The following is a 27442-nucleotide window of genomic DNA, read 5'->3' as shown; positions in this document are numbered from 1 at the left end:
CGGCGTTGGCTGCTGGGGTTGCGAATGGCGCTATACGGCGAGCTGTTGAGCGCTAAAACAGGGACTCACGCTACTGCTTATAGTAGTGGCACCGGAGAGTTACTTATACCCTTGGGCTGCTAACACCAAGGCTGTTGCTATTGATAAGGCGAGGACTGAAATTGTTGAAATATTCGTGGGGGGGGGGGGGGGGGGATAAGAACAAAGACATGACTATACTATGGAGGTTGTTGAGCGTTCGTGGGCAAGGGGAAATTTTCATCGTCTACTGCCAATAAAACACTGAGTGACGTCGGAGCGAACAAATGTATGCAGATTTATCCGGTTTAGCGGTTCGGTTTTCGTTGACAAGGAATAATAATAGTCGAGAGCAACTGTCGAAAGCGACCGGTTGCTATTCGAGCGACGGACGCAACCGCCGAGAATTCTAGCTCGGCTGCTGTGACAGTCCGGGCGCTTGGCCGATATTGGTAGAGCGTCGGCGTGTGGAGCGTGGCGTAGCTTGACTGAACACACTCTGGCTACGACATGATGCGCTCATTATGCATGCTTTCAGCCGCACTGGTAGCGTCACAGAGAATGTCTTATCCTCGTATGGCTCAGTGTGTTTGAACTGCGGGCTGCTCTGACCATGGCGTCGACGATTTGAGGCTTTTTTTTTTTCAGAAGATACGTCGCACTTCCAGAATGTCTGCTCACCAAACGACGCACGCAGTACATACCCTTATAAATATGGTCTATATACAGTCTATAGGCTTACTATAGACTCTCTTGCCTTTCTATTGATGTTTTATTGCCTATTCATAGCCTATATACTGTCTATAGACAAAAGTTTACTAAAAGTATATGTCCATACATCTACAGATCGTCTTTAGACTGTCTGCATGATTTGTCTCGCCTATAGACTGTTCTCTAGGGTTTGTCAATAGAGAGTCTCTAGACTTTATAGACAAGTACAGGTCTTAATCACTGTATACAGTGATACAATGATTTAGGTAGTGATTGTGGAGTGAAAACAGACAGCCATATGTGCTACTGGAGATGTTTACCCGCCAGTAAGGTTCATGGAGGAACTTTCAAAGAAAGAAACAAATCTCACCCGATAGACGATTCGTCAAACTCTTTTAGCCCACAAATGCCCTCTAATATGGGCGGACGGAGAGATTCATTGCATCTGTGTTGCACCCGCGCGAAGACCTCATAAGCTAAAGCACCCGTCTTTAGGAGGTAACGAAAGAAGAAAATAACTCTTTGCATCACTGGTAATGAGTACTGCATGGCTAACAGGACATTTCCCGCGTCACGTGAATGCGCGCGAAACTTTCAGATGCTTTGCCACTTTCATGGTACGAGAAGTAGCCGCGACAACTGAAGCGTGCTCTTCAAACATTTTGAAACCATGAGAAAGAGTGCACGGGTGCTGAGCTCCGAGGCACGTGTAGGCAGGACTCATGTATGTTTCGTGACCTCATCGGGCCCATTCTTGAGAGCGCTATACTCTGCAAAATGCGACCACCTCAGATAGTTCGGGCCCTCGTTAGCAGCACGGACCGGAACTGGCGGCTGTGACAAGACGTATTGATGTGTTTGCATGCATTTTAACCTCATCTTGTGTCCTCACCTTCACAACATAACTCTCTTTCTCTCTTTCTCTCGCTCTTTCCTGGTGCAGAGTAACAGGCTACGCGATTATACCTGGGTCCGCCACTCTACTTTTTAATGCGAAAGGATTAGAACCCCATGAAGTCAAGTTGCGTCGTCGGTCATAAAATTCCGCCATTGGCTGGATGGAGGAGACGTCACCAGACAGGGGCATTCCCAATGGCTCGCGGGAGCTGACGTCATGAGACCGGAGCATTTCCATTGGAGAGAAGTGGCCAGAGCGGAAGTGACGTCAATTTCAGTAATAGCAACAGGTGCTAATGATAGTGCATTACCAGCGCGTAATAGAATTAAGTGGTCCTGTGAATTTTTTTTGGTAAATGAACTCCTTCTCTCTCATCTCAGAGCATGTGAGCGCGGGAGCTTTCAATTAGGGCAGGCTCATGGCCAAAGTTGTTGGACAAAAAAAAATGAATACTGGGAAATTAGTAGGTACTCTTAAGGAAATATTGAAGGTAATGGTGTATTCTTTCAATGTGTAGCTGTAGCAAAATTTTTCTTTTAAGGTTTTTCGACACTCGCATAAAGCAGTTAAGACTGCCATAAAAACCAATGGGGGACGCTTTTGATGATAGAACTGTTAACAGCAAAAAATAAAAACCTATCGACGGGAGATGTGCGGATATATTGATTGTTATAGGGAACAAACACGTGTTACTAACATCCTAATTGAAACTAAAAGGAAGAAATGGGGCTTGGACAGGGCATGTAATGCGTGAAATATTAGAGAGCAGCGCAAAAGAACGGCACAAAAAACAGCAGAAACATAGAAACATTGCTTCGCTCCACATTGGCTCCCTGGGTGTCACGGGGTTTATTATGTCTTTATAATGCGCGGTGTGGCTTCACAATAAACAGTTGGTAGTACGCGCCCGTCCTGTGTTTCTATGTTTCGGATGTTTTCTGTGCCGTTCTTTTGCGCTACTCTCTAATGTTCCAAGTATGAAACAACTAGCCCAAACTCAAATTTTAGTCGAAAGCACGTAATGCGGAGGCAATTCTAAGAGAAGGCAAGCGTAGCAGGGGGCGGCAGGAAGTTGGGTGGGTGGATGAGATTAAGAAGTCTGCGGGGATGCGGTGGCAGCATCTGGCAAAGCACACGGTATATTGGAGAGACATGGAAGAGGCCTATGCCGTGCAGTGGGCGCAGTCAGGCTGCTGCTGCTGATGATGATGTGGATAGTGAAATATTACAATGTATAAAAAAATTGCGTTCTTAAACTCTTTTTCATTCAAAAATGCTTTTGTACAGATTTGTTAGGCATGATAACAACGATACGCTCTGCCACTGGTCAAAAGCGATACTCTGCACATTTACCCGCCGCGGTGGCTCAGTGGTTAGGGCGCTCGACTACTGATCCGGAGTTCCCGGGTTCGAACCCGACCGCGGCGGCTGCGTTTTTATGGAGGAAAAACGCTAAGGCGCTCGTGTGCTGTGCGATGTCAGTGCACGTTAAAAATTCCCAGGTGGTCGAAATTATTCCGGAGCCCTCCACTACGGCACCTCCTTCTTCCTTTCTTCTTTCACTCCCTCCCTTATCCCTTCCCTTACGGCGCGGTTCAGGTGTCCAACGATATATGAGACAGATACTGCGCCATTTTCCTTTCCACAAAAACCAATTATTATTATTATTAGCACATTATCCAGTCGCTATTTTCGGAAAAGTGCAGCGCATCCTTGATTATGCTACGCGAGCGTAGTTGACTGGCCTTGCCAGCAACCGAGGGTTAAAGCGAAGCAGAACGTAAGGACGACAGCAGACACCAGCGGCTTCATTCTCATACCGCCAACAAGACATTGCTTACACATGTGTGCAACGATATGGGCCGTAGCTAGGCGAAGGCCCTTCAGGAGCTGCAGCTAAGGACTAAAAATAGCATCATGACGTGCGGGCGACATATACAGAGTGTGTCGTCTGTCGAAAGAAGTGCAGAGATTGAACAGCGAGTGGATTTCGCTCGTTAAATGTTGTAGCTGCTTTCGATTCCTGTATTTATAGCCAGGACAAGCAATAAAATGGTTCAGACCTCGTTGATCACTCTGCTTATTCCGGACAATGCCTTTTTGTTCCTTGCTCACTCTGTCGTTTGAGTCTGCTCCGATCGATCTGTCAGATAGCAGAGAAAAAGCAAAAAAAAACAAAAAAGAACCGCCCGGAGTCGCAGCTATACAAAACACCGGCGCTCGCTCCGTTTCGAAGTTTTCGCCGGGTTTCTCTTTCTCGAAGGAAAGAAAAAAGGCAGACCTTAAGTGTCTGTTCTACGATGAACGGTCTTCCCTGAAACTAATGACTTCGGCGGCCGCCCATTACAACGGTTTTCCTACAGTAAGGAACGACACTGATGAGAGGACTCCTATTACCCCACCCCCATTTCCTATCCGCCCACTTTTTTTTTTTTCAGCGGGAGTATAGAGGAGAAAAATGAAATCATTTATCAAGCTCAGCAAACATGTGTCTGCACGCCACAGGGGTTCGGGTAGCGGTCGTGATTGCTGTATAAGACACACACAGAACGATCAGGTGGCGTCCCGAACATGTGGTGCAATTAACAGATTGCGCTACGTCCGAGGTTTCGCTTTAGTACGTTGTCGCCATTTGTTCAATATTGTGTACAACATTATACTTACAAGATCGAAGTGTAGCTATAAGTTTGTAACTCTTGTGTTGCAGCTTTTTGCGGGCTGAAGACTGGAATGATTAACTATGCGCAATGAGAACCCCTCTGTATGTTCTTTATATCGGTTATGTGCACTTCACTTTGTCGAATTTCACCGTGTTCAACTTAGGCTGCTCGCACCTGCCTCTCAAGTTTGAAACAAAGCACGTGAAAGTAATAAATATAGTGCGCAATTCGACAGGCTCCTCAAAACGGGCTGGATCTTATTCTTTCGTGGCGACCGCTTAGTGGCGACAGATAAAACTATTTTCAAGAGAGTACGCAACGGTAAACAAGCGATAGTCTATCATTTATCCTCGAGTTATGGTGACCTTTCAAGCCTTAGGCGGAGTAAAGGAGCGTTTGGAATAATTTGCGGCTGGGAAGTTGTGTATTGCGTATTCTCTTTTCTGAAATGCGCAGAACCACAAATTCAGGCTACATATTCGTCGAATGCAATCAATACAGGCAGTCAATACAACGGTTCGCCAACCGTGGTTGGCGAACCATTGGTGAACTTTGTAGTTTTGGCTGTAATACGGGCAGCCCACTTACTACGAGCATCGTATGCAACGAAAGCAATGCGCGTGACCGTCAGGTTTGTCTTAACTGGGCTCGACTTTATTTCCTGCACGCAGTGAGCACATACTAAAAAGTCGGTTGGGATTTCTTTTAATAAACGCAGTGAAAATGGTGATAGAATGTCATATCGAAATTGTTATACAGAAAGCTATACTGTGGTTATATTGAGGAGGTAAGCTTAGCGGTACATGAAGATTTCGCTCAAAAATAAAGAGCAGTGGTCTTGACGCAATTACTGGGAACTATTTGTCAGGAATCTACGCTTCCCATTGCAAGATGAGTGTTTCAACGTAAAAACAAGAGAAAAGCGCGGTTGGTGTTCCGCACAAACACGTGTCACCACCACGTGTTGGAAAGGGATAAGTTGACACCGAACTCCTTGCAGCTGCACACCATGCGCTCGGGATGCTGCGCGGGCAGGCACCTGGTTTGCTCTTCGTAAGCGTCGAGCCTCTCTATCTCGTCGACGTGCACGTCCTGGGCGCTCTCGGCGCTCGGAATCGAACCCCGCACGTCAAAGTAGGCCTCGGGCGTGGTGCGGAAGGTCAGGCTGAAGTGCAGTTCTTCGCCTTGTGTCCCGTTGATGGTCGAGAGGACGGCCTCGTCGACGCCTTTCAAACGCCACTCTGAGCACTTGCCCGGGAACCCGCTGCTCGCCCGTGCGTTGATGTGCGCCAACACGGCACGGGTCAGCTTGCGGACCGTGGCGGGTTCCGCGGGCGTTTGGAAGGACTCGACGCAGGCGCAGTCGTCGGGAAGAATCGACGCGTCGGCGCATGTCCTCTTCGGGGAGACCCTCTTGAACAGGCTGATGCCCTTATCGGTGTTCCTCGGTTTGAAATAGGGAAGATCGGCCAGTGTGAGGAGAGTCGCGTGCAGGTCGTACGCTGTCACCAGGCGGCGTTGGTTGACCTCCAGGCTGACCGCTGCTTTCGGGTGTCGCCGGAGAAAGTGTTCGGGCAACGCCAGAAAGCAGAACGGAGTCTTGTTCTCCTCGCGACCGACCTCTGTGCGTCTGGCTGCGCCGAACCGTAGCCCGTGGTCGCTCATCACGAGCAACGCGGTGTTACTGAGCGCTCCGCTGGCGGAGAGGTTCCTCAGCAGGGACTCGACTGGCACGTCCAGGTGGCCGACGCCGTTAAAATCGTCGTGCGACATTTCAGAGAGCCAGACGTAGGCGAACATGGCCTGCTCGTTGGACGAGAGCAGTTCGTTGACGTATCTGCGTGCGAAGTAGAAGTTGCCGACGTTAAGAGACCCCGCTGTCATAATTAAATCACTGCATTATGGAGGTGTCTTAGAGGAGGTTCGGAACATTCTCAACAATTCATGACAAAAATTTTGAACATTGGAAAATGGTAAGGTAATGTTATGGAAATATCCTTCCGATTCGTAGCAAAATTTTTCTATTAAAGTTCATCTATCGCAACATCGAACAGTCAAGGCTGCCATAAAAAAAAAAAAAAAAACCAATTGGGAACGCTTTTGACCATAGGAAAAACGCTAATAGCATAAAAAATGCAAATCTGCCGACGGGAGATCTGCGGATATATTGTTATAGTGAAATTTTACAATATATGAAAAAATTGCGTTCGCAAACTCTTTCGCGTTCAAAAACACTTTGTCCAGAACTGTTGGATACGTCACCCAAACTGACCCCGGCTAATGTTTATTTTTTAAGTCAACCACAACTGCTGGGAGCAATGCGACTGTGCCGCCTACTGAACACACGATTCAGAAAAGCGTAAAATTAATCAGCTTTTAACGTGAACTATTCAGCAAGCGCGAACGTGTATTTTCGTCAGATAAGCCGTCTGTTTTTCTGCGATTGCAATTGACTCCGGAGCATAAAAAACCAACAAAGACGACACGAAAGACTAGACGTGAACATGAGCTCGCCCATGGTTCGTCTCTCGTCTCATCTTCGTTTGAGCGCCATGTTTTCTTCTCAAGTATGAATTGCCAACGGCGTCCCTAGTAGTCTACGTCGCTTTGGGACGTTAAACCCCATAAACCAACCAATCGCCAACTTGCCCGAACAGATTCCGTTCTGATATTTGTGTGAAGTATCTTGTCTGTGTAGACTGCGTTGCCGCCAGCTAGACTGAAATCGGCGAACCGTGCGTGTCATGTCAGATAACATGGTGCGGTGGCGGAGGTGAACGGTGTGAGGGCACTGACAGGGACGCGGGCAGTACAACTACAGCCTTGACTGCTTCGGCCCTACTGAGGGCAATACTTCGGGAGCTTTCCTTCTTTTCTGCAACTGTCCCATAGTTTGTAACATTCTGCCTGGGTAGAGAGTACCGGCATCACTGCCGCCGATGTACTGAACCGTTACTCGCAAAAATTCCCTCACACAATCCTTAGACACGTCTATGGACAGAACATGCACACTCTATATACATTTTTGTATATGGACTGTCTACTGAGATTTTTGTAAAGGGTAAGTCAGAACTCGTACGTCCGCCTGGTGTGCAGTCAAATTGTTTCCTAAATGGGCCAGCGAATGGGAGTGCTCGAGAATACATCTGAGGTCACGTGTTACTAGAAGGCTTAGCGGATGGGCGCCCAAGTGGTGTGAGTACGCTACCAGTTTTCGTGGTCATACCCTCGGGGACTGCAAGAGGGCTGCGACCTTTCGGTTGCACGTTTTTAAACCGGGGTCTGGAACGTGACTTTCTATACTAAAATTCGTAGAGATCTGGGCTGCACGACGCACACAGCATCAACGTATAACATGTGGAAAAACCATGTGGCAAACGAGAACTTTTGAGAAACTGGTGGGCAGTGCCTATGACGTGCCGTCCGACTCCACTTCTTTGAGCGCTAAAGCGCCGCGCGACAGTTACCCGCGTTTCTGCTCCGTCCACCTCCTCTTAGTAGCAGTCGATGCCTGTTCTTAAGCTGCGTTTACATGAATGCGACAAAGTCGACTCCAGTACGCTCTTTGAAAGAAGCTGTAAAAAAGTCTAGGAAGAGAGTAGAGGACGAGTCCCGCCTTTTCTTCTCAAAAATCTTATCTGTCCCCCAAAAAGCTGACTGGAGTCGACTTCTGTAACGTTCATATAAGCGAGGCTTAAGATCGGGTGAGCAGAGGCAAAAATATGCGCTTTCACTTCCACCCCTTTATAATTGTGTGGGCGAAAATAAGGCTTTAACCTTGCAATAACGACCGCAGTATCTTTTGCCTGCTTTTGTGCTCGCAAATCGCTATCTTGCTGGGTGTGAGCAACGTCAAGTTCACTCAAGCGATCAAGAGAAATGGCGGTCCTTCAACAATGACTGATTTTCTGAAAGTGATAGGGATGAAAGTTATTTCCAGTGCTCCTCACAAAGGTCGATATGCGCATTCAATAATTTGCGTCATCTAGACTGGCTCCAAATCTCCGCTCACATTCCATTGCAGCGAGGAATTATGCATTTGGTGTATGATCTTGAGCAAAAGCAGCTTTTTTGTTTTTACTTTCACCGCAAGCGAGAACTGGGCAAAAATCACAAGGTTGAGGCAGAATGCAAATGGTAAAGGTTTCAAGTATAGGCTCGTTTGGCTTGGCTTATGGTTTTTTACGTCCCAAAGCAGCTCAGGCTATGAGGGACGCCGTAGTGGAGGGCTCCGGAAATTTCGACCACCTGGGGTTCGTTAACGGGCACTGACATCGCACTGTACACGGGCCTCTAGAATTTAGCCTCCATCGAAACTCGACCGCCGCGGCCGGGATCAAACCCGCGTCTTTTAGGTCAGCAGCCGAGCGCCGTAACCACTGAGCCACCGCGGCGGCTTCTTCAAATATAGGAGTTGAATTCAATCTTCCTAGAGGATTGTTATCGAAGTTCCAGAAACTTGCAAGAAGTTTGCAAGTTTTGGTGTAATTTTCGCGCTAGTGGGCAGAGCCGCGCAGGCGTTCACGAATACCAGTCCGGGAAGAGCTACCTCGTTATTTCTTCTGATTATTCATGCTACGCTAGTGGGTTTGCTTTAAAATCTAGGGCCAACTTACCCAACCTAGAAACGTGACGAAAAATTTCTCGACTGTGCCTCTTTCATATGTTTTATCAATAAACTCTTGGAGAATAAGTCATATCACCTGCTCATTGCCTATCCAGCCGTATTAGTCACAATAACGCCGTCTAAGCCCCCACCGCAACAACTACCGCTCATTCTCAATTTTTATTCATCATGACATCCCGGGACTCAACGCCATCAATTTTAAGAACGCTATCAAGACCATGGTAATTTAACTGCCACGCCCATCCCTCATGTAATGTCCCATACCAGAGACCTTGGTGATATCAAATAAAAAGAAAAAGAAAACTAAACGAGGCACAAGACCATTTATTGTATACTGATTGCGAACAAACTGGGAACATGAAACTTCTTTGTACAATTTGCCTGACAAGGCAGCCCCCGGCTATGGTTGTTTCGGGAACAGCAGCAATTATAAACAGGAAATGCAGATATCAACCTGCTTACCTTAGTACAGAACAGGTTGGCCGGGCAAACTTCGTCATGATGGCTCTTGGGTAGTAGTCTGCGGGCATATGGCTGAACCCTAAAGGCAGTGGGTTCATGAACAAACCGTATAAGGGATCTTCTTCCAAGAACAGGGTACGATATCCCCTCTTGCGGTACACGGACATCAGGTGAGGCACGGCGTCGTAGTGCCTGTAGAGACAATGATTGGTCGGTATGGGTGGTATGGCACTGTGTCATACCGTTCAAACTTGGGGTTTATAATCTGGGTGCAGAACAGCTTAAGGCAGAACTTCTGCGTGGCGTCGGATGTGGCTGAAAGGGTCGTCATAACATCGAGCTGGTGCCATTGGTTGAGGAGCCTCTACACGCAGAAAGGAAAGCTGAGAAGAAGCCCTCGCTGTTCAAGCTGCGCGCCAAAAAGTGTCTCGGAAGTGACGCGTTTTCGCAAGGACTGCTGGGAGTCTTCGGCCGGCGGCGCAGCAAATGGTAACGTTGGGCGCAGCGGCGTCGTCTGCTGCATTGTCTGCTGCGCATGCGCAAGCGCACTGAGACGGCGGCCACGAAGAGAAAGAGGAGGTGGGGGGTACAGAGGGAATCCTGCACGTTCGGCTTTAAAAAATGTGACGAACAGTGCCTCCTGAATTCTTTCCTTCTTCCATGCACCTCCCTTGAAGAGTGGAAACATCAAATTTTTTTGGAATAAGGTTTTGCTCTGGAATGATGCGTACGGCATTAGTAAACATAGATGACTGTGTGGAATTCGTCAGCGCTGAATAAATAATTCGTAATCGAGTTTTTTCCTCCTCTGAATATCAGTTTTGGTTCCAGTTGGTTGTCAGAAAATCATTCCGACGTCACATGTGAGTATGAGATCACGTGCAATATAACTTGCAATATAAGTGATGCTTCGTCAGTTTAAGCCATTCCAACTTTTACGCCAAACTGCACCAGAAGCTGGAACCGTAGCAAGTGAACAAAGAGGTATTATACGAGAGTTTTGGAACGCCTCACATGATCTGGCGCGCACTTGTGGCGTCGCATCCATCTTTCGACAGCGGAAACCGAAACTGCTTGGAAGTGTAGATTCAAACATCAGTTAGGTACTCTGCGTAGGCGAATTTCTCGTGATGATCCATGTTTAATTATCTCTTACCCATAATTAAAAAGCAAAAAAATACACTCTGAAAATGTTTATGTCTCTACGTCCTTAAGCATTTGTCGCTGCTTCTTGAGTTGCATTCGGATGTACAAACAGCGAGGCAGTCTTACTAGTTTCGATGTATACCATGGCTACCAAAAAAAAAAAAATTGGAGGGGACAGTTAAGCGCTGCCTTAAAAATATGAAGCGATAGCATTAATCTACTTTACATTAACATGTCCCTGGGAGTCCTCATACCATTCCTGGAGCAATGGTGCGGCGGTTAAGTAATGCGCCACTTCCCTGCAATGGCAGGTGCTGCCACCGGTGGGTGTTGTGCGAACAATGTTGCTCTTCCCGAGCAACCTCTCGCGATCAACCATTAATTTACTTGCCATCTACCAGGGTGGTTAGGTTGTGATGTAGTCACAAGGTCACGTGATCTAGGTAGCCCATCTAGGTTGGTTCTCCGGGGATGGATGCCTGGGCCAGCCTACGCAACCCTAGTTACCGCCGACAACGCCCACAATGCCAACGCCGACCCCGGATTTTAAGCGTAACGGGGTCTTTGATAAGCGGGGGTCACGCTAATAGAAGGTGTCAAGTCACTATACCTGATCTTTTCCATCAGCCTGTTCATGGCCTTGCCCGAGAAGCCCGTCAGGAGCGGAATTTGGTTTTCGAACGATCCTTTGCCGACCTTGTTGTAGCCGACAAGCTCAAAGGCATTCAGCTCCTGCTTCAGGTAGCGCCTGGTACGAGGCAGGTGGCGTATGGTGGCAAGTCTAGAAGTGGTGTCTATGCCCAGAATGAGCACGTTCATTTTGCGCCGGCGCGTGCGGGCATCGAACCCTCTGCCTGGGCTCTTCTTCCTCTTGGCTAGGAAGGCGTACTGGTGAAAGAGTGGCTCGCCTTGCACCCTGTAGCATTCTATGAGTATGTACTGCCCCTTGAGCGGCTGGCCAAAGTGGACCTGACGCCAGATTCCGTAAACGGTCGTGTTGTCGGGAACCGGAGCGGTCAGGTTCCTCAGCACCTCGGCGTAGAAGCAGGCTATGCTCTTGGCCGTCTCGTTGAACTGGCTGGCAAGAAGCTGTTCGTTCAACACCGGCGTGTGACGGTCCGCGAACGAGACCAGGTCCCTGCTCCTGTTGCAGACTACCTCGTTGCTGCCGGAGAGGTTTTTGTAGTGCACGCGGATCGTCCAGTGGAAAGGGTCGTAGCTTGGGAACTTGCATCCGGGCGTCTCGAAGAGGTAGCCGTCGTAGAAGAACCGGCGTCTTTCGGTGACGCGGGTCAGGATATCCCATTCGAGCACCGTGATCTGCCACATGACGAGGCCAAAAGAAAATACGAAAAGCAGTCTTCGCGGCGTAAGGCGTCTTGCCGCAAGTTGCATACTGCTGCCTGCTCAAAACTGCGACTGCTGGAGCTTCGACGCGAATGGCTGACCGGCGCAGGCTCCAGCTTCTTCTTCTTCTTCTTCTTCTTCTTCTTCTTCTTCTTCTTCTTCTTCTTCTTCTTCTTCTTCTTCTTCTTCTTCTTCTTCTTCTTCTTCTTCTCCTCAAGTAATATGGCACATACTCCAGCTGGGCACAAAACTTCTTCTTTTGCTTCCTGGCTCGAGCGGTGCGAGCAGCGCAGTGCATCGCCAACCCCCCCCACGTGGGTATGTGCCATATTACTTGAGGAGAAGAAGAAGAAGAAGAAGTGCATCGCGCGACGTGAAGCGTCGCGAGGGATGAGAAAGAGTACATTTTGTTCAGTCGGTAAGAATTTTATTTGAAAGGACCCGGTGCTTTGTTAAGGAACCGCTGGTCCTTAATGGTAACGAAGTGGATTCCAAGAGAAGGCAAGCGTAGCAGGGGGGTGGCAGAAAGGTATGTGGGCGGATGAGATTAAGAAGTTGGCGGGGTGGTGGTGGTGGTAAACATTTATTGACAATGTACAAGGAGGTGTTTGGGCCTAGACCCTATGGCCCAGGTCCTCACAAACGTAGGTGGAGCTCCTATTCCGGAGCCCCAATGGCGTCTAGCGCCGCTCGCGCCCTGGCGACCAAGGTCCGTTGGGACGGCAGGTCATGGCAGCTGAGCAGCGCCGCCTCCCAGGCCTCTCTAGAAGGTTGGGGGATGAAGGATTGGGAAGGGTGGGGATTGGAAGAGAAGGCCTAGGCCATATGGAAAACGTCCGAGAATCACTCCTCTGGCTACAGCCACCATCAACTTCTGAATTGAAGTGTTTCAATACTGCCGGTCACAGCACTGTATTTGTAAAAAAATTTGAGAATAAGCCGTGCGTCTGCTCTCCGGAGACCCTTACAGGGTTTCGGAAAGCGACGATGACCGTCCTCATAATATGTAGTGATGTCCTTGAATGTAATTGGAGATTGGGTAGGCTTGGAGTAGGCTTCCAGAGCAAGTGTGAGTGCCCGGGCAGAGAGCGCGCGGGCCACCTGATCGGCTAACTCATTGCCCTGGAGTCCCTGGTGGCCGACAGCCCAGTTGGGCTGAATACAGTGGCCGCAGTTGGCAAAGGTCAGGGTTAATTCGGGAGACAGGTGAGAGGTCTCTGCCCTGCAGTGGGCGTAGCCAGGCTGATGATGATGATGGTGGTACTTTCTATTGCAATTAATCAGTATGGAAGATGGTTACAAAAATTGTAGGATATCTATTTCTTTGATGAAGTGTAGAAGGGCCATAAGGTTTGATTTAATGTCGGTCGCGAGGTATGTCGAGCCTTGGCGTTGGGTGATATCCGTCGTCTTGCACACAACAAGGTGTTTTGCCGGATAGTTTGTTTCTCTCTATAATAGTGTTACCTCTGTTAAGAGACTCCGCTCAGTCACATTACTTAACTGCAAACATGACAGCGGTCAGCCGATGTCTTCAGTTGTGGAGAAGCACTCCTCGCAGATTTTAGAGAGTGCGTCCCGGGAAATATTCGCAATTCGCTAGGACTATTAACTGCCCCGTCTAAGTGTTTGTCCGCATTTTTCTTTCACTTTGTACTTTTCCTAAATTTTGATTGGTCCTGATACCGCAGGCATGCGAAGCGAATGCTGTATCTGTGCGCCAACACTGCCGGTATAAAAGCACGACTCATTAAGTTTTGCTATAAAGTTTCCGGAAAGCATGTAAGCGCAAGTGGTGATACGACATTTCGCGAATAGCTAGAAGTCATCAGTGAGTATATCTATCTAGGCCAAGTAGTTACAACAAATTCGGATCTAAACATATAATAATAGTTTACACAAAATTTTATATCACAGTTACACACTCTTGGTTATGTGAAGGATTGGTTTTGAGGAAAGAAAATGATGCAGTAACTGTCCCACATATCTACATGGACGCCCAAACCGCGCCATAAGGGAAGGGATAAAAGAAGAAGAAAGGAAGAAAGACGTACCGTAGTGGAGGTGCCGATTGAAGAGAGAGAGAGAGAGAAAAACTTTATTGTTGGAGAGGAAGTCGGGGCACGCCCCTGGGTCTCCGCACGACCCCGCTGCACTCAAGTGTTTATGTCCCTAAGGTCCATAACACTGGCAGCCCGGCCGGTGGCGACTGTCTGCACGGCCGGGTCCTCCGAGCGCAGCAGGGTCTCCCAGTCCTCACAGGTCTTTAGGTCCTCTAGGCCGCGCGGGGGAGGGTCCGCCGGGCAGAGGGAGAGGATGTGGAGGGAAGAGGCGAATGGTTCTGGGCACAAGGTGCAGGCAGGAGTGGGGAAGGAGGGGTGATAGTGGGCTAGGGTCAGGGGTGAGGGGAGTGTGTGTGTCTGTAGTTTGCGCCAGAGTGTTGCGTGTTTGTTATCTAGGGAGGGGTGGGGCGGGGGGTAGAGCTGGCGCGAGGCTCTGTAGGCCTGCGTCATCTCGCTGAACGAGTGCATTCGCTCCCTCGCGAATCCCCGATTCGAGGCCACCTGAACCCGGTTTAAAGAACCTCGGGCTAAATGGTTGGCGGCCTCGTTTCCGGGATTCCCGGAGTGCGCAGGCACCCATATAAGCTCTACATGGCGGGGTGGGGGTGCATCGGGCGAGCCCAGTATGCCAAAAGCAGGGACGTGGACTCGGCCTCGCGCAAAATTTAGAATTGCAGTTTTAGAGTCTGTTAAAATGTACTGGGCTTCCCTGCGGGTGATGGCAATTGCGATGGCGGCTTCCTCTGCAGCCTCTGCAGCCAGAGTGGCACTGCGTTGCGAAGGCTGCGCCCGATCACGCGAGGGACGCTCAACCCACAGAGTGCACGTCTGTGTCTGGGCTCCAGAAATTTCGACCACCTGAAGTTCTTTAACGTGCACTGACAGCGCACAGTACACGGGCGCCTTTTGCGTTTCGCCTCCACCGAAATGTGACCGCCGCGGCCGGGTTCGAACACGCGCCTTTCGGGTCGGCAGCCGAGCGCCATATCCACTGAGCCACCGCGACGGCTGACTGAAAAATAATTGACCGAAAGCGGAAGAAAAAATGCATGAAAAATTAACGCCTTGAGAGAGAGAGAAAGTCAAATGGAAAGGCAGGGAGGTTAACTAGGCAGCGCCCGGTATGCTACAATACACGTGGGAAGGGGAACGGAGGGAGAGATAGAAAGGGGAGAGAACAAAGGGAGGTTAACGCCTTGCATTCCGAGAGGACCCGCCGCGATGGCTCAATGGTTAGGGCACTCGGCTACTGATCAGGAGTACCCGGGTTTGAACCCGGCCGCGGCGGCCGCGTTTCGATGGAGGCGATACGCAAAGGCGCCCGTGTGCTGTGCGAGGTCAGTGTACGTTGAACAACTCCAGGTGGTCAAAATTATTCGGGAGCCTTCCATTACGGCATCCCTTTTTTTTCCTTTGTTCTCTCAGACCCTTCTTTATCCCTTGCCTTACGGCGCGGTTCAGGTGTCCGCCGAGATGTGAGACAGGTACTGCGCCATTTCATTTCCTTAAAAACCAAGTTCCATTCTCATTCTGAGTGGAAGAGTCACGTAATCTGTTCGATGGCGAGACAGCTTTTTTATTTTCCTTCCATCATCCCGGATCGCAGTGGCGCGTAATTGTGAAATGACGCGACCGCTCGCTCCAGGACGTCACACAGTGTGCAACCTTCTTCCATCGTTCGCAGAGATTGTACGGGTTCTGTTAGCTTTGCGCCGGACGCGACCAAGAGGGAGACTCCATCCCCTGGAATTACCGCCGCTAAGTCCTGATGGAACGGTCTCTTGAGCCGCAGCCTGGACAATGCGTCCGCTTCCGAACGAGCGGCGGATTCCAGGGCGAATGTTTCAGGCCGGCTGGCGGCGACGCTAATCCGACCGGGCTCGAATTTGCGCCGGCCAAAATGGGCTCAGTGCAGCATGCTGTTGCCGAGAGAGACGGGCGGAAACCATCCGGTGCGCTCCTAGATACAATCTAACTGGACGCTCACTCGGATTCGGGTCGACAGGTTATCTTTGCGTAGTTTGGGTGCTACTTCGGTCGGGATCTAGTCGGACGCGGTCGTGCCATGCGTATGAATGCATCGAAAAAGCTGAAGCCCTGCGCTGAAACGACAGGGCTCTGTTCGTACAACAATTTCAAGGCCGGTTCCTGGAGAGCGTGTGACGTTCGTTGAAGCAAGGACAGGGTTTAGACAGCTTGAAAAATGCTCCATGTCGGGCAGACCCTTAAAAGCTACGTTTGAAGAAGGGGTGTTGCTATACCAATGGCTGGAAGTTTGACGGAATGGAGCAACCACCTGACAGAATGACTAAACGCTGAATTTAGCGTGCACGTTAATGTTGATGCAAACGCCAATTGTTATGGGCTTCAAGCTCCAGTGATTTGAGCTTAAAGCTAACTAAAGTTTAGTTTAGCTATCATAATGGTTTACGTGTTTGCCGTTAATAGTTCAAAGTTGATCGCCTAATGCGGGAAAGTTCAAAACATGCAGGATGTTCTTCTGTGTGCTAATGCGAAATTCAGCGACAACTGGGTTGGCGCGAAATGACGATGGCAATCTGGGTGTTTAGTAACTGTGGGTGTGGGGTGTCTTTTGTTACTTTTGCCTGTTGTTCGGACCAATCAGTGACGAATCTGGCCAATCAGAATGAGGCGTTATAACGGCATCATGCTTGGCATCACTCTATTCTTACCGATCAATGTGACGTGTCGTACCTCGACGTCGTACCTCTTACAACGCTGCCAACGACGCCGCAAGAATGGCTAACGTGGTCTTGATAGCTTTCACTGTAAACCCCGCAGCGTTGCTAATGCGCAGTGGAGAAACATTATTGCATTAGCCAGAATGTTTTAGCTTTTTCCCCGACTGTGGTCTCTGAGGCAGTATGTAGGAATCAAAACAAAAGCGTGATAGGTGTCACGCATAAATATGATGTGTTACTACACTCTTGACAGCTCACTTTTTGTGTATGCGTGCGTCCTCATGCGCTTTTTCCGCTTTCAGGCACAGGCGTAAGCGGCGTTGAGCAGTTGTCCTGATGGTAACCCACTATACTATACTCCTTACGAGCACAAGACATATGAAAAAGGATGAGAAAGTGATTGTTGTGAGCTATCGATGTAAGGTACCACTGTCACTATGAGGTATAGTGGGCCTGGTTCCTGTGTTTCCATGCGTGCGTGCCATGACGCTTAGGTGTAATTTAATACTGAAGAAGGTTATCTTACGCTGCGATGATTCCTTAATTTGATTTTTATGGAAGAATTTTTAAGCCACAAGCACGAAACTGACTGCAAACTTTGGTCATGCTAAGGGGTCATGAAAAGTGATTTGCTCCTAGATTTTTCAAGGTTGCCAAGATGAAAGAGAGTTGATTTTATGGGGCTAACGTCCTTAAGAAGCTCAGGCTACGAAACACAATAGTGGAGGGCTCCGGACAATTTCTACCACCTGGGGTTATTTAACGTGCACTGGCATCGCACAGCATACAGGCTTCTATCATTTCGCCTCCATAGAATTGTGACCATCGTGGCCGGGGTCGAACCCACATCTTTCAGGTCAACAGCTGAGCACGATAACCACTTAGCCACCGCGGCGGCACGAGTTGTTGTTTGGAAAAACTATATGCGTGAATACCGATTAACATAATAAAAATTAATATTTGGTCAATTATTTCATCTTTATGAAGGTCAGTGTAAAAAAAAAGCCTTGATAAGACACATACGCAAACGCTCATGCCCTAGCTGTTAAATTTGTTGAACAATTTGTGGCTCATAAGTATTATGCTGATAAAGTGAGGAAGCCAGTCGAACTAAGTTAAAGTTGAAGGGCGCTTTCAAATAAAATGTTTTTATATTTCTACGCGCAAAGGCGCGTTTGCTTTGCTATGTTAAGAAATTATTCGAATTAAGACTATTCACAAAATTAGGCTTGGTAGCCTGCCGAGAAAGAAAGTTAGTCTCAAACAAAGAAGCAAGTTGTCGTGCAAAATTATATAAAATGAATATGCTGCTTGGCCTTAGATCAGGAGACAAGCATCAGAAAAACCCGTAGTTATGCAAATTCTATGTGCCTTCCGAGTTGTCTATCGATGAGGAATTTGACATCACAGAGAGTGCTTTATTGACTTCGAGCATGCCTAAAACTTTTAATCGGGATGGCTCCTTTTATAACTTTTTGGGCCGATCTAAATAAAATGACACCTCGGCAAAAAACTGTGAAAAGAATAGATATCACAACTCACTGTGCTGCTGTGGAGAAGAAACAGGGGGAAGAAAGAATATATTTGGACGCGTGCTTTTTATTACGTGTACGCATGATGCTTCGAAGTTCTTTTTAAGAACAGAAGTGCACATTCTTAGTACATTATGGGACCGTCATTAAATGTGCACGATTCTCTTTAGCATGCTCGAAGCAAGAAGTGAAGCTCTTTTAATTGTTTCAAAAATCTGGTCATTGTCACCAGAAATCAGTGGTTTTCCATCTTGTCAGTCAGACCAAATTGACCTGCTTTCATGTCTTTCCTAACTAAGAACGCACAAAGAAGCGTTCGGGCTTTTTTCAAGCTCTAACTCACGCATTTATACCGTGACCTTTTTGTTTGTGCAGTTATTCTAAGGCGACAGCGGTTTGAGCGAGCGCGAAGGCAGGGACGTAGAGTGTTCAACAACAACGACAAGCACTAAGAAATACCCACATTTAAGTGAAATTTTAAAAATTTCAAGCTGGAACATAAACTGATCAAGAAAGTTACATGAGTTTACTTTTTATGTTAAAGCGACCAACACTGGAAGCATTGGTACAGCTTTTCGCTGGAGCTGCAGTTTATCATTAGACCATGAAAAACTGACATGTAAAAGTTAACATGTTGATGTTAACGGCGATTCAGGTACGATTGGTTAGTGTGCCGACAGGTTGAAGATGATAAAGGAGATAAACTCGCAGTTATATTGGCTTAGCCGTTTAGCGACTGAAAATTTAGCGCGCATCTTTCGCCCCGTGTAGCAAGCTAATCCAGTGTGTGTTCTTGCGGCTGCGAAACGGAAATTTCTCTCTGGTGCTATAACAGCCAACTGCAGAAAACATGTATTTCGTGTTGACATGCAGTGAGGCATGCATCCAACGATATGGCATTGTAGTAAGGACATATCTGCTGCATTTTATAGTTATCACTGGTCGAACACTTAGGACGATGTGAATTATGAGAGAAATTATCTATTTCATGTCACACGTTTAATCTAATATAACAAACACAGACAAGAATGTTATAGCCCATCTCATCATCGAGATTTGGACGAAATCATTGCACGAAAGGTGTACCGATTTCTAGGACGTCTCATAGATGGCGGAATCCGCAAACGGGTATCGGCCAGGCCGTGCCCAGCCCCAGCATTTGCCAAAGAAAACACATCGTAAGCTGTGATAACCTAGTAAAACGATTGTTCATACAATTAAGCAACCAGTGAGGCGGTAAGCGTGCAAAAAGGCAGGATTGTGAAACGCGATGAACAGCTTGTCCGGTTGAAGTCATTCTGCTAGCGCTTTGTGAACACAGGAGACAAAGAACACAAATAGACAGGCCAGACGCTATGTATTTGTGTTCTTTGTCTCGCGTGTTCACTAAGCGCTAGCAAAATTATTTCAAACGCTTTCCAAGTAGCCCAAGTTTCCGCCTTAGCTAGTCCGCTACATTCAGCAGTTGCTGCTGGCCTACTTAAACATCAGCATGGCGGTCGGGATTGAACTAGACTGCGGACATAACAGGTAACACCAGTCTGCCAAAATGAGCGCATGCACGCACACACACAAGCGCGCGCGCGCACACGCACACGCACCCGCGCGCACCCGCACAGAGACACACGCACGCACGCACGCACACACGCTTGAATGTCCTTATTGTAATTAGTAATATGAAGCAGCAGTATAAGTAATGAATAATTCTTGTAGTACAATTTCAGCTTTCCTCTCTCGCAGGCTTCGCGATGTATGGGCTGCCATAAGTATCTTAAATTAATATTTCATCTACTGTCTATATTTTTAGGTGGAGGCCCCGAATGCTTCTCACAATATGAGGTTAACGTGACGTCGATATTGTTTGCGTCTTCATTAAAATTGAGGTGACGGCCCCTGAGGAGACGTTAGCCTGATCTGATGGGGTTGAGGTAGATAAACGTCATTAAGTTTTAGAGTTGTGGTTTGGGCTTGTTGGTCTTGCTGCATGGCTGGAGGGAGCAGCGCGAAAACACGAGGACGAACACAGAAGCTAACAGGACAGGCGCCAACAGCTTCCTCTAGCCATGCACTATGTTTATTCGAAGTTTACCTCAAGCAGATGTTTGTGACATCAAATGCCCACATTTGGCGTGTACACGTGGCTATCTGCCTATCGTCACTACGCGTACTGATCTCCAGTAAAGAATGCATCACCGCATCAAGAGGCTGCTTGCGGAGAAGCAACCTTGCTTTAGCACGATGACGTATGTGCTGGCATTTGCACATTGGAAGGTTTCGATAACAGTGTTCGCTTGACTTTCCCGCACCTAAGCTCGGCGCATGCTGAGTGGACAGCGGCATGATGTAAATGGTTGTTTAAATGAAATACTTTTTACCGCTAGGGAGTCGTAAACGATCTTCTCACTTTCCGGCCAGGTTATGTATTTGGTTCACGAATAGGTTTGGAACGACGCAAACCAAAACCTGAAATTAACTCTGGCGCATGCTCAGTGACCTGCGAAACGTTGTAAATGGACGTTTAAAGAGAGAAAGGATTTACTTTTAGTAAATGGTATATTACCTTACTCGCCGCGAGGAATTCGGCGCTGTCGCTGGTTCGCAAACTCTGTTTTGATGGACCCACATATAAGCCCCTTTCGGGCAGAAGCACAAACCATAAAGAAGGCCCTGCGAACAGGTACCGGTGCCTTTAGTGCGTGATTAATTTTGCGAAAGCTGGAATACGAAAGACATACGGAACTTCAAATGCAGGCAGGAGCAGCAGTGGAACCAGTGACATGAGACGCTGAAGAGCAAAATCAGAGCCAAGGCATAAATGCGAGAAAGTGTCAGGCTAGCCTTAGAGTTTTGATTAATATCCCGTCGAGGTCGTGTTTCTGTGCCAGCGGCTTTGAGCACTGCGGGCCGATCAATTCTCGTACGCGGCTTGCTCTGACTCGGCCAGACACGGCGCGCCCTTGTAATTTTGGATCAATGAGATCTTTCTTCTTCCTTTCATTTGTTTCGCGGCCGTGCGGCGCGTTGGGCACACGGCTCGTTTCGCTTTGTCCTGGTGTGACGGGCTTTGCGCTGCACAGTGATCTGCGAATTAAGGTCACAGTATGCAGCTAATTTGAGCCACCGGTTTGCAAAGACCCGGTAATGGTTGGGTGTGCAAGTCTGAAAGAACGATTCTCGCTGTCGATTAGAGCAAGCTAGAGTATTTATATTTTGTTATTTGTAAGGGCTAGTTAAAAGCAATTGACGTCTATCGAATTGAACACGTGCGAAAATGCTGTGTTAGAAAGCTGTACGCCGCAAAGAAGCATTCAAAGCGGTGCAATTTCGGTTGCGTCATTTTGGTTTCTAAAGTGTTTGTGGAGCATTAGATGTTTTGGTGCCTTTTAACTTTTGAATGAAAAAAATTGCACAGCTGTTTGAAACCTAACTAGATAATTTTTCAATTTATCCATGGTATTTGATAAGTTGGTAATAATGAGAAATATATACGCCTGTTCGCTCCTGGCAACCGACAACAATGCCGTTTCAGTTTTATAGTCTAAATCAGCCCCAGCCTTTCTTTAAGTCCTTGGTTCACATTAATGTGGTTTCGTGCGTTAAGAACGCTGCACATTCCGTAATCAGCTCATCCAGCTGATTGCAGAAGTCGAATATTAAAGAAGTTGCAGATTTAATAGAATTTTTCACTCTCGTTATTGCGTGTCACTACGCTGTCAATACGCACCAACTGGCCCGTGCACGTGTGCTGTTGTTTTTTTTAAATTCACAGTGCGATCAAATGCCTCTGTTCATACCAGACATTTAAGACAAGGAAAAAAAGAAACCAAAGTGTAGTTCTTGCGGCATGACTGATGGAACAAAAATATTGCTCTCCGCACTGCTAATTTTAGCTCTCTTTTCCGAGACATTTATGAGAAAAAGAGACAAATGTGCAAAAATAAAAATCAATTATGCTTTTTTCTTTAAGTTTTAGATGTTTTTAGGTAAAGCTTCTGCGCATTATTTTAGTCAAGCTTCTTTGAGGTATCTTTGATTATAACGTTGTTACAGAATATCTTATTATTACTCCTTCTGAAGTCTCACTCCACCCTGAAGTAAGCGTTGAGTCGATTAAAAACTGGCTGAACGTGGTTAAGCGGTTTTTCTAAGCATCATAAGGGGGGCGTTGTTTCTCAGCTCTGATGTAATACTAAGCAACGCCTGTGATACGCATCCATATAGCTTGATTGTCTTCACTGCAGCCTAGGTTTCATGACCGGAGATAATGAGGTTTTTCCCATTGAATTCATTGACTCTCTATTGGACCGGACAGTCGCAACACGTCAAATTCAGCACCCTCTCACAATGTCACCTTTGATAAGGCTCCTTGCTGAGGGCTCCCAAGCTGATTGCGGGAGACGACGCGTGGCCCAGTGAAAAGCCTAGCGGAACTCATTGTCGGCGCGCCCGGTGCCGACTCGTCGGTTTCGGTAGCCCGCCCTTCTGGCGTTGTTCCCCCTTTCCAGCAAATGAGGCTGGAATTGGGTAACAAAAGACAAGAAAGAAAACGGGACCCGTGAAGTGCGCATTCTGTTCGCCGACCATGGCCCCGAAGGCGGAGCTAATTTTGTAAAAGGTCCGGCCGACTAATTAACAGTTGCTCGGCCCTCCAATCCACATGCGCCGGTCAGAACAGCCTGCTCTCCGGATGGTATCCTCGCTGCAATAAGGTTCTCCGAGTAGATGCTTCAGTCTTGACGTTTATTTGCTTGCTTCTCTGATTAAATAAATTAGGCACGGGTGCACGCAGATTGAGCAGGAACAGGCTGCAACTGCCCCGTGTTGTGTGCATAGTCCTTCTTAGCTATCAAGAACAGTTTGCCACACCTTGATTAGATTGTCTATGTATTGTTAACCCAGTGTGCGCATGCACCACCGAATTGCTTATATGTTCCTTTATGTTCAGTAAACAACTCAGTTGATGTTTAGCGCTCGTCCTGTCTACTTCTATGTCTGTGTCTTTGTTATTTGCGCTAGTCTTTTAATTCCTTCTTAGCTGTTTGCCTTTTCTCTCACTTTGACACAACAAACCAGAAAGAAACAGTCGCTATGGAAAGGGTGGGGGGGAGTTCATTATTGCGCTGCAAGCAAAATAAGTTTTATTTCGATTGCACCCGCATGGTGTCCCAGTAAACTTGGGGCGTTATGTACGACAACACACCACCGGAGGAGATTTTGAGAGATTTTTTTTTTGTCAAGTATAGAACGCACGTAATGTGCAGGTACTACTGTTTCATTTTCTGAAAGCAAACGGAGAGCTACATCGCTTGTCTCATGTGTTCCTTCAATACGAATGACACAATTAAGAATGGCATCTGCACGCAGGGAAACTTTAGTATAGATTTCATTCGTAATTATGTGTCATTACACTGCCAGTACGCATCAACTTGCCCGCGCACGCGGGCTGTTTCCTAAATTCAACCCGTGATCGAATGTCCCTGTTCAGATCCGGAAGGGGAGCACACGTGACCTGTGGGCCGTCCTCTTAAAATATTCACTGCTTTCTTAGCTCGCATGTTAGCTTCTTGTAATCATAGTTATAACTAGACTTTTTCATTTCACCCCGTGCAACATAGTACCTCTCAAATCTTTTTGTTTTTGCCTGCTCACAAAAATGCCCTCGCCGCCTTGAAACACTAACTGAAAGTTAACTCCGCTCCTTCTGTAATCGCTCCTTTTCACGGCACATCTTTTCTGTTATTCTAGTAAGTCGTTTTTATTTTATTCTTTTTTTTAAAAGACTGCGCACTGTTATCCAGCCATCATGACGAGTACTGGCCAATCCTACAATCTTCAATTTGTGCAGCCAAGCTTACTGCTGCGATAATTAAATTTTCTTTCTGATATGTTTTTTTTTTTGGTATGTGCTAACGGTTCTGTGTTTTCGGGGAAGGTTTTCGAGGTCGTCATAGACCTCCTCAAAAAAGCAAAGAGATTAAAGAACCAAGAAGCGAAAGCGGTAGGAAGCAGCGGATAATATATTACGTGCGCTGGCTGCGCATCACCCAACCAAGGCGTATTTCAAAAATAGTCTTTAAAAAAGAAAAGAAGAATATCTATAATGCGTACACGAGAGAGAGCTCTGTAGGTAGTAGAGACAAAATGGGGGTTTTTTAAGCGCTTTATTGGGCTCGGTCGTAGCTATTAAGAAGCGGTATCTCAGCGGCGTAAGGCAGTAAATCTTGTGTCGCTGTGCCTTGATTAGAAAGGCAGCGAGCTCATGTGAATTCGAAGTCGCTTAAATATTTGCCTTGTTTTTCGCGGTAGCTTTGGGAAGCGGTAGATTTTGTTTCCTGGTTATAATATGATAGATATTTAACGTAGACGCAAGGTGTTAGGCTTTTCCTTCTGTAAGTGCTAAATTTTGAAAAGAGCTAGTTTAGTAGCACACGCGCACGCAAACACGCACGCGCGCGCACACACAAAAAAAAACAGAAGAGTTGCTGATTTCACAAAGATGCCGCTCAACCTCACTAGCTGACCGACCACTGACACAAATAGGAAGTCTTTGCATTTTGCTTAATTAAAAAATATATAAATGTTGTCCACATGTATGTATCACAGTACGCAATACTTATCCAGTAATTGCAGACAGAGGAAGGACGAATCGTAATCTCGCCAGTGAAATCAAAGGAGAATGTACTGTTAACAAGCTCGCACAGGAACAGGGATGTTACTAGACCTGGCTTTCTACCTTTGCGTAGCTTGCATTGAGGCGGTTACGACTGAGAAGTATTAAAATGTATAAAAGTGAGCGAAAAATAGAGGCGGCGCCTAGCATTATGCCATGATATTGAGTTTGCATTAGGTCTTCTTGTATAAAAGAAATATTAAGTCTTCTCCTTGTTTTTATTACCTTCTCTTCTACTTTTTATCTTCTCTTCACATTTTCGGTTACACTTTGCCGTGTATACTTTTCGTAGCCAAGTGTGTTTTCTTTATTTACGTAGCTGTGCGATGTGCTGAATCATTGGTACTTATTTTCATTTGTGCTGCGGGATGCTTAGTCATCCTCAATTTCGCTGAGACATTCGTAATCATTTCACTTTTGCTGAATCATTCGTTTTCACCCTATATCGTTATCAATTTTACAGTCACTTATTCTTCGGTTGTTCTCTTGGCAGCCAGCTTCTTTCCTCTCTGTCCTCTTCCCTTCATGTGGAGAGGGAGGTTTGTTCTTCCCACTTCGCCTCCTGCCAGCCACGAAGGTGGAAGGTGACAAGTGCACACAACGCTACGCCGGACGCCGAACTACGCCGGGCAGTTTTTTTTTTTCAGTAGGGGCTCTAATGCGGAAGCATTCAAAGACGAAAGAGAAGTGAATGACAGCAGAAAGGAAGAGAAAGAAAGATTGAAAAGAACTGGTGGAAGTAACCAAAATGTTCACTAGTCGGCTACCCCGTTAAATAAGCGAGAGAGAGAGTCCAAATCAAGCTTGGGAAAGCGAGAAAGAAGATCAGATCACAGTGCTCATTTGCACAGATCTACAAGTAGTTGCAGATGATCGTGGACCTGAGGGACTGCGGCAGCTATCAAATCACTTTGGGAGCTATGGAGAGTAATGCCACGGTGGGGTATCTTAGTCTGCCAGTGTGACACTTTCCAGCTGACTTAAGGCCATCCGCAGGGCCAACCTCACGGTGTCCAAACGAAGGCTGAGTGAGAAGAAATGCTTTACCTCATCCATTCTGAACTGTCCCGCGGCCAGCTGTCTCTCATTTCATTCTGATAAGGACGATCATATGTGAATGCGGAATGGTTTGTGGTAGAATGCATTGATTTGGAACATTGAAAATTAAATGAGGAGGGAGAAGAAATGAAGGATAAGAGAGAGAAGCCTTTTTCATGTTCTGCACACAATTAGGCTGCTGATAGGAATGGTGTTGAGGGTGATTTCATTACTGGCAAGGCCGTTCTGCTTTTATTGTTTACCCCATCCAGTAAGCGCAACGTCACAGCCAACGTTACCTTTGGTGCATTCTAAAACAGCCTTCTTGTATTCAAGTAAAAAGAATAGTAAAAAAGAATGTTAAGGAAATGTGAAAGATCTTTGCGACGCTCCGCAAAAGGCTGCTGCCGGAAAACAGAAAAAAATAATGATTTTCAGCTCTAGTACCATTTCTTGGGTTCGTTACCTTTGTTTATGCTTTCATGATTCAAGGTATTAAGTGGAAAGCTAGAAACGTCGAAAAATAAAAACAGACAAGCATTGTGTATGGCCACCACGAGCTAGGATTTCAGGGTATTCTTTAAGTATCAGCAGCCGCTGTTAGCACATTGGCTCAAGGCATTTCGCGCTGACGCGTCAGAGGTATCGAACAAAGGACGCTTCTGTGCTTCACCATAAAACCTTGATGGTACACCATTCAATGTAAAATGTCGTCTCTATGAGTGCCGCGTGCCGGCAGGCTGGCCCAGAAAGGGAGGCAAGACAAAAAAATATTTAAACCTTGGGAATAATGGTGACATGTCTGGATAAAAGGCGAGCAGGCATTCGTCTATTGTGCTCGAGCAGGTGAATAGACGTTCTATGAAAAACGCCGATATTGATTTTTATTCTTTAGTTTAAAAATAAAAAAATTAAAAAGAACAGTGCAAAAACACGTGCACCATAAAGTCGTTGAAAAACTTGTAAAGGTTAAGAGCGAAGAAAACGTAGCAATATTTTGATACAAAGCAAGAAAATAATAAGAAAGAAGCATAGCAGATTCAGTACGTCGAAAACCAAGTACCTCTTTTCACACAGACGAGAAGGAAAAAGAGGCTTTCTGTAAAATTGAAATAGAAAAACTAAAAAAAAATATCTGAGCACCCTTCTTTATTTTTTTTTATGAAGCCTTCTTTTCGAGATATCGCGTTGGGCGCTCACAAAAAAATATCAGTCTCTTTCCCGCATCGGTTTCTATAGAAACCAGGATCTGGCAATAGAAGGCGATACCGTCTTTCCTGAATTTTCCTATCGTTATTTTTTTTCTTCACTGTTGTTAGTAATGCTGGAGCCGTTTTTCTAGGTGACGGCATCCGCTATTCAACGCTGTCTTTGTAACTATGTTCTTTTACCGGACATTGTTCCTTATTCGAAACATAAATAAAAACAATGACACTTATTTTGTTGTCGTGTGTTTGGCATGTGCCAGTGGTTCGCACGAGAAAAAAAAATGTATGGAATGTTTGCCCTTAGCGTGGAAGTTTGATCAAGGCAGCGAAGGTGACAGGTGATGCTGGCGAGGAGAAAGG

The 27442-nt window shown here is 46.8% G+C and overlaps 2 protein-coding genes across 2 annotated transcripts in view; one reads left to right on the top strand and one right to left on the bottom strand.

The window, feature by feature from the left end:
* Positions 1 to 27442, top strand: part of Tusp (WD40 superfamily protein Tusp) — a 222136-nt gene that overhangs the window by 48773 nt on the left and 145921 nt on the right. The gene's annotated exons all lie outside the window — the stretch shown is intronic.
* Positions 5096 to 11930, bottom strand: LOC144096809 (uncharacterized). The gene is made up of 3 exons (XM_077629684.1): positions 11133 to 11930; positions 9377 to 9568; positions 5096 to 6124 (listed from the first exon to the last, which is right to left on the bottom strand). The coding sequence occupies exons 1-3, from the start codon at positions 11915 to 11917 to the stop codon at positions 5239 to 5241; spliced, it is 1863 nt and encodes a 620-aa protein (XP_077485810.1). The 5' UTR covers positions 11918 to 11930; the 3' UTR covers positions 5096 to 5238.

This window comes from Amblyomma americanum, chromosome 7, assembly GCF_052857255.1.
Source record: "Amblyomma americanum isolate KBUSLIRL-KWMA chromosome 7, ASM5285725v1, whole genome shotgun sequence".
In the NCBI taxonomy this organism is placed as follows: domain Eukaryota; kingdom Metazoa; phylum Arthropoda; class Arachnida; order Ixodida; family Ixodidae; genus Amblyomma; species Amblyomma americanum.
Note: the sequence above shows the minus strand (reverse complement) of the source record. Positions and strands in the feature narration are given on the sequence as shown.

Coding starts and splice junctions, on each gene's coding strand:
- LOC144096809 (XM_077629684.1), bottom strand. CDS start 11,917: ATGCAACTTGCGGCAAGACGCCTTACGCCGCGAAGACTGCTTTTCGTA. Junction 9,569..11,132: donor AGGCTGATGGAAAAGATCAG/GTATAGTGACTT, acceptor TTGTCTCTACAG/GCACTACGACGCCGTGCCTC. Junction 6,125..9,376: donor CCAACCTGTTCTGTACTAAG/GTAAGCAGGTTG, acceptor CTTCGCACGCAG/ATACGTCAACGAACTGCTCT.